The 15425-nt window shown below is 36.0% G+C and overlaps 1 protein-coding gene across 1 annotated transcript in view; it reads right to left on the bottom strand.

Moving 5' to 3' along the window:
• Positions 1-4984: 4984 nt before the first annotated feature.
• Positions 4985-15425, bottom strand: part of pip4k2aa (phosphatidylinositol-5-phosphate 4-kinase, type II, alpha a) — a 31340-nt gene continuing 20899 nt past the window's right edge. The window contains exons 5-10 of the mRNA XM_046833769.1: positions 14981-15127; positions 14851-14889; positions 9717-9830; positions 9350-9590; positions 6572-6675; positions 4985-6055 (exon numbers count right to left, since the gene is read on the bottom strand). Of these exons, the coding sequence (XP_046689725.1) occupies positions 5975-6055; positions 6572-6675; positions 9350-9590; positions 9717-9830; positions 14851-14889; positions 14981-15127 (726 nt within the window). The 3' untranslated portion in view covers positions 4985-5974. The remainder of the gene's footprint in view (positions 6056-6571; positions 6676-9349; positions 9591-9716; positions 9831-14850; positions 14890-14980; positions 15128-15425) is intronic.

Here is a 15425-nt window from a genome sequence, read left to right as displayed (position 1 = left end):
GTGAATGCTTGTCGACATTTTCCTTTTCTTTCTTGATTAATTTATTGAAAAGTGGGATTTCCCCAGGAAATTCCCTCAGAATTTTTTCTTTAAATTGCTTTAATCTGCGGGTTTTCAGGCTGTGAAGAGCGATGTCAAGATGTCAACATCTGACCAATCTGATCGTTTGAACAGCATTTGACGACACAGTAAAATACTGACAACTATATATAGTGATATGAGCATCATAAAAGAACATAAGTAGAAGACACCAACAGGGACTAATAAATTAGCTGCTATAAGGTGTGTTTTGTGACATTAACCGGTTCTTTTTCAATTTCCAGTGTACAACACAAAAATACAGTGGGAATTTTCAGACACAAAATCTCTAACAAACCCAGCTATACCTCTATAATAGAGGTCAAAGTGTCGCTTTTTGGTGTCGCCGTTTAAAAAAAAAAGATTCTCGGATAATTTTATTTTGAAGAATAATACAATTTCATTTTACAGAGGAATATAAACCGAATATAAGCGGTGTTGCTTTAAAGCATTATTTCTGAATGCAGTATTGAATGGCAGTATTGTGATCATACAGTATATATATAAATCATAAGAATGCAATTTTTTCCAGCACGAAATAAAAATGTAGATATATATTAAATGGATATGGTTATATTTTGTATAAGCTTCCATGTTAAATAGATTTCTAGTAAGTGCTAAAAGCGTATATATGAAGTTGGACAACAAATATATTTGGTTTTAAGTAACCTGTTTTTGACCTTTTTTATAAATTAAGACTGTTGTTTAATGCACAGGTTTGGAGTATATCCCCAACACACACGCACGCACATACGCGCGCGCGTTATACGCATCATTACTTTTAGTTCATAAAGCTGTAGATGAATAAATGGCCGCAGAAACACTTCGCTCCTTCAGCATTCAACACACAAACACTGGACAAAACAAAAGGCTCTGCGGCTTCTCGGTTCTTTAGGTTGTTAAAATAGAAAAGCCTTGTTTAAATCCAAACTTTAAAAAGCTAATAATCAGAAGATGATGCATAATGCTTTAAAAAAAAACAATCTGAACATGAGATAACGGTGTGACTCGCTCCAATTTCCGAAATCAACTGAATATAGCCATTTCGCTAAAAACCACAGGCGTGCAAAAAAAAACATCATTTGTGTCTTAAAGCACGTCTGCAACATGTGTGATTTGTTTATAAGCACCATTTGTACCTTTAAGGCTCTAGATTTGTCTTTATACATCGCTGCATGTTCGTAAGAAGACGCGACAATTGCGGACAGTCGCGTCTCCTTTTTGAGACTGGGTTTATTTGTGGCGAGACGCCAAAAGGCCATTTTGTGATCATTTGTCGCCCCCAATCGGTGAAAGAAAATACAGCAATTTCCGCCTGTAAGAAGGCAGGGCTGTGGTATTTAAGGTGGACCGGACTAGAAAAACATTACATTTCCTACTACAGAAACGGGCCTCATGGCTTACACAAAACCACAAATCTTTCGGATTTATGCTTGAAATTTTATGTAGAATAGGATACCATGGTGACAAATCAACAGGATATGAAGGAATTATTAAATTTGCGTTGATATCTTATTGACTGATATTTCCTAAATCAAAAATTAAGAAAAAACGCACGCCAAAAACATCGGTTTTTTATTATATATATATATATATATATATATATATATATATATATATATATATATATATATATATAAAAAAAAAAAAAAAGATACATTAATGTATATCCCACATTTAAAATTTGGTCATAAAATAACAAAAGAGCCGACTTTGACCTAAAGCAAAGGAATTCAAAGGAATTCAAAAATATATTTTTTTCTTTTATTTACGTGTTTAGAGAATATTTTCTGATGAGAAAAATGGTTTTGTTTGTCTAGGAAAAAAGGAAACCGAGAAGATACATACCTGTCGCCATACCTTTTAAAAAATATTTAATGAAAAAAAAAATAAAATAATAATAATAATGATTTAAAAAAAAATAAATATATATATATATATATATATATATATATATATATATATATATATATATATATATATACACACACACACACCTTAATTGATTACCAATTTGTAATTTGTTATACACAATTTGAAGGCACTTGAAGAACTGATGGAATTGATGGTTTAATTATAGGCCAAATACAATCATCCTTATCTTTATCAGCATTTTCTCAGATTGCGAGATACTGATTTATTTCTATATCATTTTAATCCCTTCACCTTGCAGTAATCCTGCAGCCTGTATACGTTGTACATTACACTATTACATTTCTATCTGGCTTTTTTTGGTTCAACGCCACTGGAAATGCAATATTGAATTCTATTATATATAAATCTACATATCATTGTGCTACATGACTACCAAATCATGATGAATAGATTCTGCCATGAAAATATCGAGAGATAGAAATTAAAGCCCAATATTCAACGTGCAATTCAGTTTATTTCATTTCTCGGTTCACCTTTTTTCACTTTGACCTCACCGTATATGCATTTTAGAATATTTAACTAATAAAGACGCGGTTCCTGAGCACTGAGGTGGAACCATCAATGCTACACCTTTCATCTGAAAATTAACAAAAAAATCCCTTATTAATAAAACAAAATCTCGAAAAGCTAATGAATATACAAGGGCCCAAATGTAAAAAAATATTTAGCTTTTAAGGCACCACCCAAGAAACAAACAGCACACGCATAGCTGAGCTTATTAATATGAACCAGTAATTGCACATGGTCGCGCACACGCGCACACACACACACACTGAGGAAATGAAAATCCTCTAATGACTATACGTGATCATAAACCACACAAGCACAAGGATTTGCAAAGTGCTTTATTGGTTTTGAGCGATGCTTCTGAAATGGAGTGTATTATATCGGTTAACATTATAAATCCAACGACCTCCTCCGACTGCTTTAAAACACTCGCAACTATTTTCCATCCTCATTTTTGCAAACATGGATCTGTACAGGCTCATGGAGACTCACACTCTTACCATTAACTAGGTGCGGAGTTAAACAGGACACACGTTTCGCCGCGTTTAATACAGCCTTTAAAAAGAGACATTAACTGAGAAGAGCACAACACACCTTCCAAAATGTTCGGTGAAGGTTTCTACATGACACGAGGAACCTGTGTGGAGAGTCTGAGAGCTGATTTGGCAAATCTGAAGGCCAAAGGCGAGAGATGAAGCAGGTTTCCGGTTGAGCGCTGCTGCGTGTCAAAACCACAAGTATTCAAGCAAAATGTTTTGTTTTTTTTCTTCTTTTTTCTTTTTTTCCGCAAATGCAAAGACCACAACGACTGTAGGGAGAGGCACTGTTCCCATCCCTTTCTCCTGTTCCCAAAACGAATACTTAAAAAAAAAATAATAATCAACGAATAAAAGAATAAAAAAAAAAGACTGAATTAATGATAACACTGAGGTTAAATTGATACAAATACAAAAATAATAAAACATTTTAACAAAAAAAGTCCCAGTCAGCTTTCACAGGGCCATTTTCAAGTTCTGCTTGAACTTGAAGGTGTTACTGTTTTGTTTTATTTCCCAAAACCCCCCCATACACATCCAAACAACAGAGAACACACAAAATGCCTGGGATTTTTTTTTTTCCAACTACAGTTATTAAAAAATAAAAAATTTTACTTTTGAAAACAAACAAACAAGCTAGGAATAAGAATACAAATTTAAATTATTTGGAGTGAAAAGGCACGACTCTTGCACAGTGTATACATTGCTGACACAGTATAAAGCAGGTAAGAAGACTTTCGAAAATAAGCGTAAGAATTATTATTATTATTTTTTCTTTTAGGAGAGGTGGCAGTTACACACGGCATCAGGCTAAACAGGGAAAACAAATGCAACATGCATTTAAAAAAAAAAAAAAAAAAAAAACTTTTTACAGTACTGCACAATTCAAAACAGTAACATTCTTCATTTATCAGAACACTTCACTGGATAGGGATGTGCTGCTTAAAAGGCGGACAGATCCGTGTACAAATTAAAATGCAAATAAAAACTGTGCATTTAATAATTATATATATATATATATATATATATATATATATATATATATATATATATATATATATATATATAAAAACGCTGATTCCAAAGAGTCCTAACTTTTTTAGGAGGTGGTGTCATGTTTTGACATACCAATAGCAACAATATCGATCTCATGCAAAAATCGTCGAGATTTCGCAGGGCTTTATATGAAAAAAGTAAGAAAACATGACGGCAAACATGAATGATTCCTAACATTTCCTAAGAGTCGACTTGAATTCTTATGAATCAGATATGAGACTGTTTTGTACAAGTGTGGCATTTCCCTCCTGTAAATACCACTTTACCGAACCAAAGGGATTATTTAAACTTCTGGTTCATAATGTGCAAAATATACAATACACTGTTGACTCAACTGCCAATTAAAAAATGTAAATTTCACAAAACTGGCAAAAGAAAAATAATGTCACTAGCCTACACAACCCCCAACCCCCCCTACCCCACCCTATTCTCATTTTTTTTTCCCCCAAACAACCCCTATGAACACTGTAGCAAACATTACAGCAATGAGTGTGTATTTGTCTAAATAATTGTAAGAGGTAAACTATGGGTTTCTGCCTAGCATACTTGTGACGACACAAATCCGCGGGCTGCATTTAATAGTGCCTCATAGTGCTATTGTTGCAGTATGTAACAGACCAAAAGATCCTAATTGTTAAAAAAAAAAAAATATATAATAGAAAACAAAAAGTGCAACAGTTTAAGGTGCTGATGGCAAATGAAAGATCATTCACATAACAGATTTTACAGATTGAAGTGATTGCCACCAATGCTGTTGCTTCTGTTCAGTTCATTAGAACACTTTTTCTTTTTTTTTTTTTTGTGATGCACAATTATAGACAAATCATCTCGTCCTCCTACAGGTTATTTAAAAAAAAACACACATACACAAACAATGTAAAAAATTTAAAAGGAAAAACAACAAAAAAAACACCACCACACAAACTTGGGTGAAACACTGTAGGAACATGCAAGAGTCAGAAGGTGCATTCCTTCATGAACGTGAATGGAGCTCAGGAGCGTTTTCTTTTGCAGTCAGTCTTTTCAGAGAAGGAGAGCCATGGTTTTGGAGAATTCATGTGAAGAGACATTGCATTAACGAACATAATGAAAGTATGTTCATTTACAAGTGCTGCAGCTTTGAACTAGTAACACAAATAAAAGTCAAGTACAGGGTTAGATTGGGTTAAACAAAGTATATGACTAAAATGAAGCATGGACGGAAAAGGGGTAGATTTACATTAGGGGGCAGGTTTAAGTTTAACTGGGGAAGATGAGTAATGGCAGCCTTATGAAATGGCAAAATTTGGGGAAAGAAAAGCAAGAGCCATGTTTCATGAATTTGGGTCAGGTGACTGATTTTGCACGGAATAGCTTTACATTTCATTTTTGTCGAAAGTCAGGAATTCTACAGCAGTTGAAGGCTCCTTTCCTTCTCAGTCTCCCGTCTGAGTGACTTCCTTCTTCATGTACATGTCCATTCACTGAGTCGCGTACACCATCGCATTTTGCACTCTCTTGCTCTCGCTCTCTTTTTCTCGCTTGCTCTTTTGCTCGCTCTCTCCCTTTCACTTAGAAGGAAGGCAAAATAACATGTATTTATAAAAAAAAAAAAAACAAACAAACAAAAAAAAAAAAAAAAAGGCATGAGGGGCATGCATTGAAAACCCAAAACAAAAAAATCCATAGCTCCCACAAAGATTTGTACTTGTTACTGTTTCATCACACTTATGGTCCCACAAAACAGCAAAGAACAAATAAAAAAGAAAAAGAAAAGAAAATGTAAACGAATGGTGGTTGTAGCTGCTGTAAGGGTGGGTGAGTGCATTTAGGCACCCCTCTATCAGCATCCCTCTTTGACCCTGTGTGGGTTTTGCTCCAGTTTAGGGTAGAATGGTGGTAATGAAATCGTAGAATCTCTTAGAGTACTGTTCTGGGTTCACGGTAGAGATCTCTGCTCCAGCCTACACAAACAATGGAGAAAGTGATCAGAAGTGATTACATAATATACTATTCAAAAAATTATCCTATCAAAGACATTTTTTTTTAGCTTTATAGAACAAGAAGCATAAAATATTTCCATGAAAGTTACAGAACCATTTGAACTTCTCTACATGCACTGTACTTTCTTTCTCCCAAATTCATTCTTCCCATTCTAAGAAATTAGCCATTAGCGTTTTCCCCTCAAGCACCAATTATTCTAGTTTTTACTGCAATGGGCGTGATCATGTGTCTGTAGTGACTGGTATGAAAATACAAACTGCATTTTAAAATAATTTGTCCAGTAATTGGTCTAATTTAAGGCATCATCAGTCTTCAATTTTTAGCTTTTTTTTTTTTTTACAATTTCCAGCCAAAAACATTCATTGGCATCCCTAAAAACATAGTTATATAGTAATAAACAAATTGCCCTTCAGAATTATGGAACTGAGACTCAAACCACACTGCTAAAAATTGTGAATAATAAAATAAAGACTCACTCCATGCTTGACTGTTTTGGCTGCATGAGCTGCTTTCTTCTTGGCATCGTAATGTTGCAGAATGTCAATCACTGCCATAAAGTAGACTTCTTTCCGAGGAGAGTCTAAAAAATAATAAACAAAATACCAGTCAATACTAATGTCAGTAAATTATATAAATATGTCAAGAGGAAGGTAATGAGTCAGCTTCTTAATGTGCATGTTAGTTCCTCACATTGTTGGCTTATTATTGTTTTGTTGACAAGATTTGCAATGATGCATTTAATGTTTTTGTACAGATGAGCTACTGCACTTTTTAAGGCTGCCAAATGGTTTAAGGAATTTAATTTGCAATATACACATAGCGACCAACCAATCAGATACATCTACTTTAGAGCTACTGTAGTTGCCGAAGTTACAAGTTAAGTTTGTATATGAATAACATACACACACACACACACACACACACACACACACGTACAGTGAGGAAAATAAGTATTTGAACACCCTGCTATTTTGCAAGTTCTCCCATTTAGAAATCATGGAGGGGTCTGAAATTGTCATCGCAGGTGCATGTCCACTGTGAGAGACATAATCTAAAAAAAAATAAAAAATCCAGAAATCACAATATATGATTTTTTAACTATTTATTTGTATGATACAGCTGCAAATAAGTATTTAAACACCCGTCTATCAGCTAGAATTCTGACCCTCAAAGACCTGTTAGTCCGCCTTTAAAATGTCCACCTCCACTACATTTATTATCCTAAATTAGATGCACCTGTTTGAGGTCGTTAGCTGCATAAAGACACCTGTCCACCCCATACAATCAGTAAGAATCCAACTACTAACATGGCCAAGACCAAAGAGCTGTCCAAAGACACTAGAGACAAAATTTTACACCTTCAAAAGGCTGGAAAGGGCTACAGAGAAATTGGCAAGCAACTTGGAGAAAAAAGGTCCACTGTTAGAGCAATCATTAGAAAATTGAACAAGCTAAACATGACTGTCAATCTCCCTCGGACTAGGGCTCCATGCAAGATCTCACCTCGTGGGGTCTCAATTATCCTAAGGAAGGTGAGAAATCAGCCCAGAACTACACGGGAGGAGCTGGTCAATCACCTGAAAAGAGCTGGGACCACCGTTTCCAAGGTTACTGTTGGTAATACACTAAGAGTCATGGTTTGAAATCATGCATGGCACAGAAGGTTCCCCTGCTTAAACCAGCACATGTCCAGGCACGTCAAGTTTGCCAATGACCATTTGGATGATCCAGAGGAGTCATGGGAGAAAGTCATGTGGTCAGATGAGACCAAAATAGAACTTTTGGGTCATAATTCCACTAAACGTGTTTGGAGGAAGAAGAATGATGAGTACCATCCCAAGAACACCATCCCTACTGTGAAGCATGGGGGTGGTAGCATCATGCTTTGGGGGTGTTTTTCTGCACATGGGACAGGGCGACTGCACTGTGTTAAGGAGAGGATGACCGGGGCCATGTATTGCGAGATTTTGGGGAACAACCTCCTTCCCTCAGTTAGAGTATTGAAGATGGGTCGAGGCTGGGTCTTCCAACATGACAATGACCAAGCACACAGCCAGGATAACCAAGGAGTGGCTCTGTAAGAAGCATATCAAGGTTCTGGCGTGGCCTAGCCAGTCTCCAGACCTAAACCCAATAGAGAATCTTTGGAGGGAGCTCAAACTCCGTGTTTCTCAGCGACAGGCCAGAAACCTGACTGATCTAGAGAAGAACTGTGTGGAGGAGTGGGCCAAAATCCCTCCTGCAGTGTGTGCAAACCTGGTGAAAAACTACAGGAAACGTTTGACCTCTGTAATTGCAAACAAAGGCTACTGTATGAAATATTAACATTGACTTTCTCAGGTGTTCAAATACTTATTTGCAGCTGTATCATACAAATAAATACTTAAAAAATCATACATTGTGATTTCTGGATTTTTTTTTAATTTCTTTATGTACATGATGTGCGTTATTAAATGAGAATGTGCATGCACGTGTTTTTGGAGGTTTTTTTACACAACAGCGTTGCCGTGATTAACCTGTAATGCGGATAAGGAGGCGGAAGCCGAAGTAAACGCAAACAAAGTTTATTGAGAATACTCAGGAGATAATCCACCAATACTTGTAGCGAAGCAGTAATATCCAGTGGTGCGCTCCGGGAGCACGGCCCACAAAGTTCTGTGAAAGCAGAGACAGTTAGTGTAGAGAATCCACGGATCCGCGCTATGGAAAGAGCAGCGCTGGGCAGCAAATAGGCTTAAATAGGAGATGGGATGAGTGAGTAAATGAGAGTCAGGTGTGTGTGATCAGCATGACTGCGAGGAGCGCACGGGAGAAGAAGCAGGGTGCTTCGGGGAATGCTGCCGCCGAAGGGGGCGTGGCAGGTGGATTCCCGACATAACCGACGTTAAATGGCCCCCCCATGTGCTCGAGATATTAGGGTTCGGCGACATAAAAAAATCGACATTACCGAATAAAAAATGCTAAGACAAAGCGAGAAATTGGCGGTTCCACTTCAAAAACGTCGACTTAATAGGGTTGGCGAGTTAACCGAGGTCGAGATAAGTGGGTTCCACTGTATATATTTATTCAGCACCGAAAAAAGGAGAACCCGATTAATACCATAAAGGGCAAAATTATAAGCTAAGAATATGACAGGATTAATTATAATGAGGATCAAGTTATGTTTTATCAGGTTTAATAAATGCAATAATAAACATGCACATAACTATGATTACTGCAGAGCACATTAACCAAATGCTAACGTCTCCACTCACTTTCGTGACTTTTAATTGCGTAGACATCGATAGTGGGGTCAAAGTCTCCCGGTGAAAGGGGTTTAGTGCTGTCCAGAGTGTTGCTGGGGCTGTCTGGAGGTGTTCCAACAATCCCTCCATCACTCTCTCCTTCATCATCTCCTTCATTATCCTCACTTTCCACATCCTCCTGCTCTGCTCGCTCCACATCATGGATCCCCACCAACAGACTGTAGTCCATCAGCTTCAGCTGAGCCAGGAACTACAAACACAAGATTAATAATCCAAAATCATGTCTAAAATCAAAACTAAAAGTAGATAAGGTAAATTACAATTCGCTTTGAAAGTCTGCATGCAGAAGATAAAAAAAAGAAAGGATTTTATTTACCTCCACATCCTTCCTGAGTTTCTCAAGAAATATCTTTTTATTTTCCTCATTAATGTATATTTTCTGTCCATCGTTGATGAAGTCGTTGTCCTTGTATGTAGGCAGCTCCTTGGCCTTAAAGTCAAAAGAACAGTAATGAACACATTGATAGTATAAAACCCGACCTTATGCAGTGACCGAAAACAGTGAAAAGAAAAAAAAAACAACATTTTGTTCATTAATAACGGCAATTCCACCTAGCAATTCTCCTTAACAGTATGTAAAAAAAAATAATTATTTTAAGTAATAACTACTTGCTTGAAGTAAAAACTAATTATTAAGCATGCGGTCTGAGGATTCCGCTATTTATTTTTTGTTTCATGGTTTTAATCAGGTAACTGCAGAATTTTCAACTCAAGCTGATAAATTACTGAGTGTTTTTTTTTTTTTTATATTAATCACCTACAACCTCATCAGTAAACCTGTTTTTACTGACAACAGAAATATAAAATGTATTCTACAAATGAAACTTATTAAAAAGAATGATCAACATCCATATAACCAACCCTGCATTCACTTTTGCACACTACCTCCCCAGAGGGAGCTGTGGAGTCAAGAACTCAGAACTGCAGAACTTCCTTTTTCACAAAGATTTAAGGGAAGTTTATAAATTGAGAAGTGGAAAACACTTCCTAGAATAATAGAATTTAAAAAAAGTACAAAAAACAAAATACATTTGCAAGCTATAATTAATATCCGTCTTTTACATATGAAAATTCACTTAAATTATCTGAAGTGAACAGCAAAATAATCCTCATGACTGAATCAGAAAATCACAATGTTGTTTGCACAAAACTGTTTCTTTAAAAAAAAAAAAAAAAAAAAAAAAAAAAGGAACGTGAAGATAAATGCGAGCTGTCACGCTACATGCTAAATGGATGGGTTCATGACCAAATCTGCTTTGGCCACCACAAAGGCAAGGCAACAAGAAGACACCTTTTAATCAATGAGATTACAAGTCTTGTAATTAGATCAGCATTTCTTGCTACAACGACACTGACGCACATTCTTCTGGGTTGCATGTAAGGCACTGATATTCATAATGCTGTTCCAAAAAACACCCAGACGCACTGTGGGCACGAAAAGGCCCTAGTCATTGCAAAAAACGTCAGTGTGTGATCCCAGTTCATTTCTAAGATTGGTGTAAGCTCTTCTAGACAGCTGTGGCACTGATTGGATTAAAACTTGCAGTGTTAACAAAACAGCCAGCTGCCTTCGGTCAGTGAACTGTACATCTGTGTGAAAAATCATGATCCTGATTTAAATTACATTACAAGTACTTACAAGTATACGCAATCTGCTGCTTGAGCAAGAACTGATTTACTAAAACTACTGGTATACTTAAGAAAAAAACAGCCGGCATTATCCGTTATAATCTGTTTTGCTCCACAATATCATTACCACCACTTTAATAGGGTCCTAATTTCAATCAAACATGAAACTGAGTGATCTGCATATAATGACTGCTATTTGTAAGAGGGAACCATAATGATTAAAGGGATAATGAAATGCTAAAGAATGGAGACATAATCCTTTTGTGTCAGGGTGTGTGTTTGTCTTGAATAGCCATTTTGGCATCAGTAAAGGCCTTGCACAACCCTATGAGAGCCCAGGGATACAACAGGGATTAGATGTAGTGTGTGCAGGAGAAAAACAGGATTAAAATAGATGTCTGGTCTCCTTATGCCACCTCTGACCGCTGGCAACCTGTGCAGTTGCACAACAAGCTAAATTCTGGAGCCAAGAGCTTGGCTTAAAACTGAACTCTACCTTCTTTAATAGTGTGTCCACCTTTTTGTTCCTGTTTGGTCATATTTACCTCATGAACCCATTATAATATTTGTATATTTACACTCATAAAGGAACTGACTATTAACTAGGGACATGTGCACCTCACCCTTTTGTCCTTCTACATTAATGAAAGTGTACATAAAAGAACACAGACATGAGCTGAAACAGATTTTAGACAAATTAGTAATCTTGAATAAAACCAGGTTAGCTGTACTTAAGCCACAGCAATGTTATAATTTGACTGTGATTAGACATTAGACAAAGTAGCCTTAATTGTACTCCATGTTAACTGCACCTCTGAATTCTCCTGCTAACACATTCCCATATTAACTGTATTTCTCATATATGGCTCAGGGTTTATGGCTCTGGGCATCTGATTAAAAAAAGTACTGCCAAGATGCCACTGTTGGGTTTTTAAACAAAGCTTTAACTCTCATTTGCTCAATAGTAACTCGTTTTGGGTAAAACCGCCTGCCTTAAATCACTTCAATGTAAACGTTTCATTCATTCCCTTGTCACCATGTCACAATAATACTACAATAATACAATACCACAATAAAAATGCTAATTTCTAATTTTAGGAAAACTTAAGTTGCGCCCAGATCTCATAAACACAGTTGTCATTAGCTTGGTTGTTTGCTTGGGGTATAAATATGAGGGTGCACCGCTGTAACATCTCTGTCATCCATTATCACACGGGACATTACCTCATCATAAAAAACACTATACAATGTTTCTGTATTATTTGTGCAGGAGTTCATTGCTCTTATACACTGATCGTTCTTATTTTGCCATGAAGGATGCCACAAAAGTAAAGTATTACTGAAGTACTCTTTTCATCTAAAGTTTTCTCTCTCACATTTGGCTCACTCATTAACACTCTAAAGTTTAATTTAAATAAATAGTAGCCTTTGCAATTCAGATTTTCAGATGTAATGTGGTTGAGGGTGGTAGTGCATGGAAGTGTGAAATAGCAAAAGCAGCCAATAGGGAAATATCTGTGCCAAAGTATATAAAAAAAAAAAAAGGAAAACATATTAGCTGGACATATTTTCTCTGAACATTAAAATATGTTCAGCTAATATTTTTTCCTTTTTTTTTTTTATACTTTGGCTTATTATATCTATTCTAAATCGAACCACCTTTATAACAGGGACTGCAGTGATGTAATGAATTCAATGGGAAAACACATGCCCAACCATGAATGCAACGTCCCTTTGCCAACATTACCACACTAAATCATGTACTGCAAAGCTATCTAACAAAGTTTTTCTCTTCAGCTGAACCTATTGTTTCTTTTTTTTTTTTTAAGTGGGGTTTGGAACCAAATTCAACAACCCAATTGTAGCTATAAGCAGAGGCTGCCAGATTTTTGTTTTTATAATTATCAAGGTACTTAGAGGTACTTGCTTGGATATCCTAACAATTGTCTCAGAGTCTTGGGGTGAAAAACAGCTCGACAACATGAAAGATCATTTGTAATGCGTACTAGAAATGATTAGTTTCCTTTCCGCATAACAACCTTTTCTTGTGTTTTTCTTTTTCTTTCTTGTGTTTGTCTTTTATGACCATCGAACCCAGTTCCTGTCAATGCCTCAGCCTAGAAAACGTCAGCTATCTACCTGAATGTCACTTTGCTTAAAAAAAATAAAATAGTTATCGGAAACACCTTCCAAATAGGTAGCAAATAAATAGTAATAGTCTAAACATTACTCCAACTGTGATCCTTAGAAAATGTAGTCTCTCTCTAGTCATCCTCCTCCCATGAGGGTAATATACTTTTACATCATATTCTTAGCAGATTCATTATGGCCAAAGTGATTTTAACATCTTAATTACTTCCCAAATCATATATAAGGCCATTTTCAAGTTAAGTCAAATCAGGTTCAGGCATGTAGCCCATTTCTTTTATAGTAATTGCCTGGTTTATAAATGTCAACACAGTTTGCTCTCTAAACATTCCCATGTTGAGTAATGACTACGGGTATCTGGCATGCGTCACTTCATATTCACACCACAGTAAAACAAAAAGTCACATATGACTGCAGGATGCATTCCTAAACATTAAGATGAGCTAAAATAAATGTAATGGTGATACGCTTAAATTACACTTTCTTTGGTAATACATTAATAAATAATACATTTACGATCTCTCTTATATTTTCAGTGCGTATTTAAGCATAAAAACTTTCAATTGGCATAATTATGTTCATTAATTCCCACTGTCATGATGCTGCCCTGAACATTATTGTAAATCTGGGAATACACTCTCCCTGTATGATCCTATTTATTTATTTGTTTGTTTGTTTTTGCACATGATTAGCATACACCTTTGTTTAAATAAGACAAATCTATCCAGGCATAATACTCATTGTAAGGTCTTTAACAAAATGTGCTCTCATTATGTAAAGTTTCTGAGAAAAGTAGCTCCTGTCAAAACACATCTAACAAACAATGACCACAGTAAACAGAGGATTGTGGCAGAAGGCAGTGTTTTACATTTGTTTGCTTTTTCTTAATAATGACTAACAGAGCATGAAGCTCACTGTTCCTACAGTAACAATCCCAAATGAAGCAAGACAAGAGAATTTACAAAAATAAACCTATTCTGAACAAACCTTGCAGAAGAGAACAATGACTGACTGACTGACTGACTGACTGACTGACTGACTGACTGACTGACTGACTGACTGACTGACTGACTGACTGACTGACTGACTGACTGACTGACTGACACACACACACACACACACACACACACACACACACACACACACACACACACACACACACACACACACACACACACACACACACACACAGACCCCCTCGCCCCACATAAACAGTTCTATTCCCTTTGGAAAATAATAGAAAAAACTTCTATTACCATTAGTTAAAGCTCAAATACTACATAATAACGTTTCACAAAAGCTAACAAATGATGCCATCAAGAAATCTGCATTTTTACTATGCTGCATTTTCATGCATCCAATCACCATCTCATCTGTACTGTATATTCATAATCATTTACAACAGCGGATCATGTTTCCTCGTGGCTTCTAATGTTCTTATTTTTTGTTATTGTTTTAAGATTTTGCTGGTCACACTGCATAACCAAAATAAATAAAAATAAATTAATAACAAAAAAATAAATAAAAAATCTGAAAAGTAACAAATAAACTGAAATAAAAAAAATCATATAAAAAGTCAGATTCCATTGAGTATAATTAAGAGTGTACATTACATTTTCCAAAGAACTAAATGTCTAAATATTAATTGCATTCTGTTTGGACATCAACATTACCTTCTCCTTGTCACTGGCCTCCCTAGCGACAGTAGATCCCTTAGAAAGAGAAATATTTCATCAGTTCATAGTTTAGTCAGCTGCAATTAAACAAAAATCTAGCCATTGCTTTTCATTTCCCTTCACATACCTTCAAGTCATATTTCTTATAGACAGACAGGCGGTGACTGAAGACATTGCGTGTGACGATCATGTAGGTTTCATCTCCGTCTACGGTGATGCGATACATGCCCAAAAACTGAGGCAGCAGTGTGGTACCATGACATTCCACAATAAACTACAAGACAGAAACCAATGATAAATATAACTAATGCAGAAGAATTCATTTTCAGTTAATTTTTTTGGAACGCTCTTGTTACTATGGACATTGTCTCAAATCAGAAAGCAAAAAGCACATCAATACGTTTTATTAAGACAGCATTTGTTTTCCTACTCCAGGTCATTGTGTGTAAAAAGAGAAACAAGTTGAGCAAGGAACATGAGAAGTGATAGTGTTAAGAGAAACTGTTTTCTTTTAATTGGTTCTTTACGGAGAACAGAGAAAAAAAAAAGTGAGTGAGTGAGAAAATGAGTTT

The sequence above is a fragment of the Silurus meridionalis genome, chromosome 21 (genome assembly GCF_014805685.1).
Source record: "Silurus meridionalis isolate SWU-2019-XX chromosome 21, ASM1480568v1, whole genome shotgun sequence".
Classification (NCBI taxonomy): domain Eukaryota; kingdom Metazoa; phylum Chordata; class Actinopteri; order Siluriformes; family Siluridae; genus Silurus; species Silurus meridionalis.
This window is presented reverse-complemented; position numbering and strand designations above follow the sequence as displayed.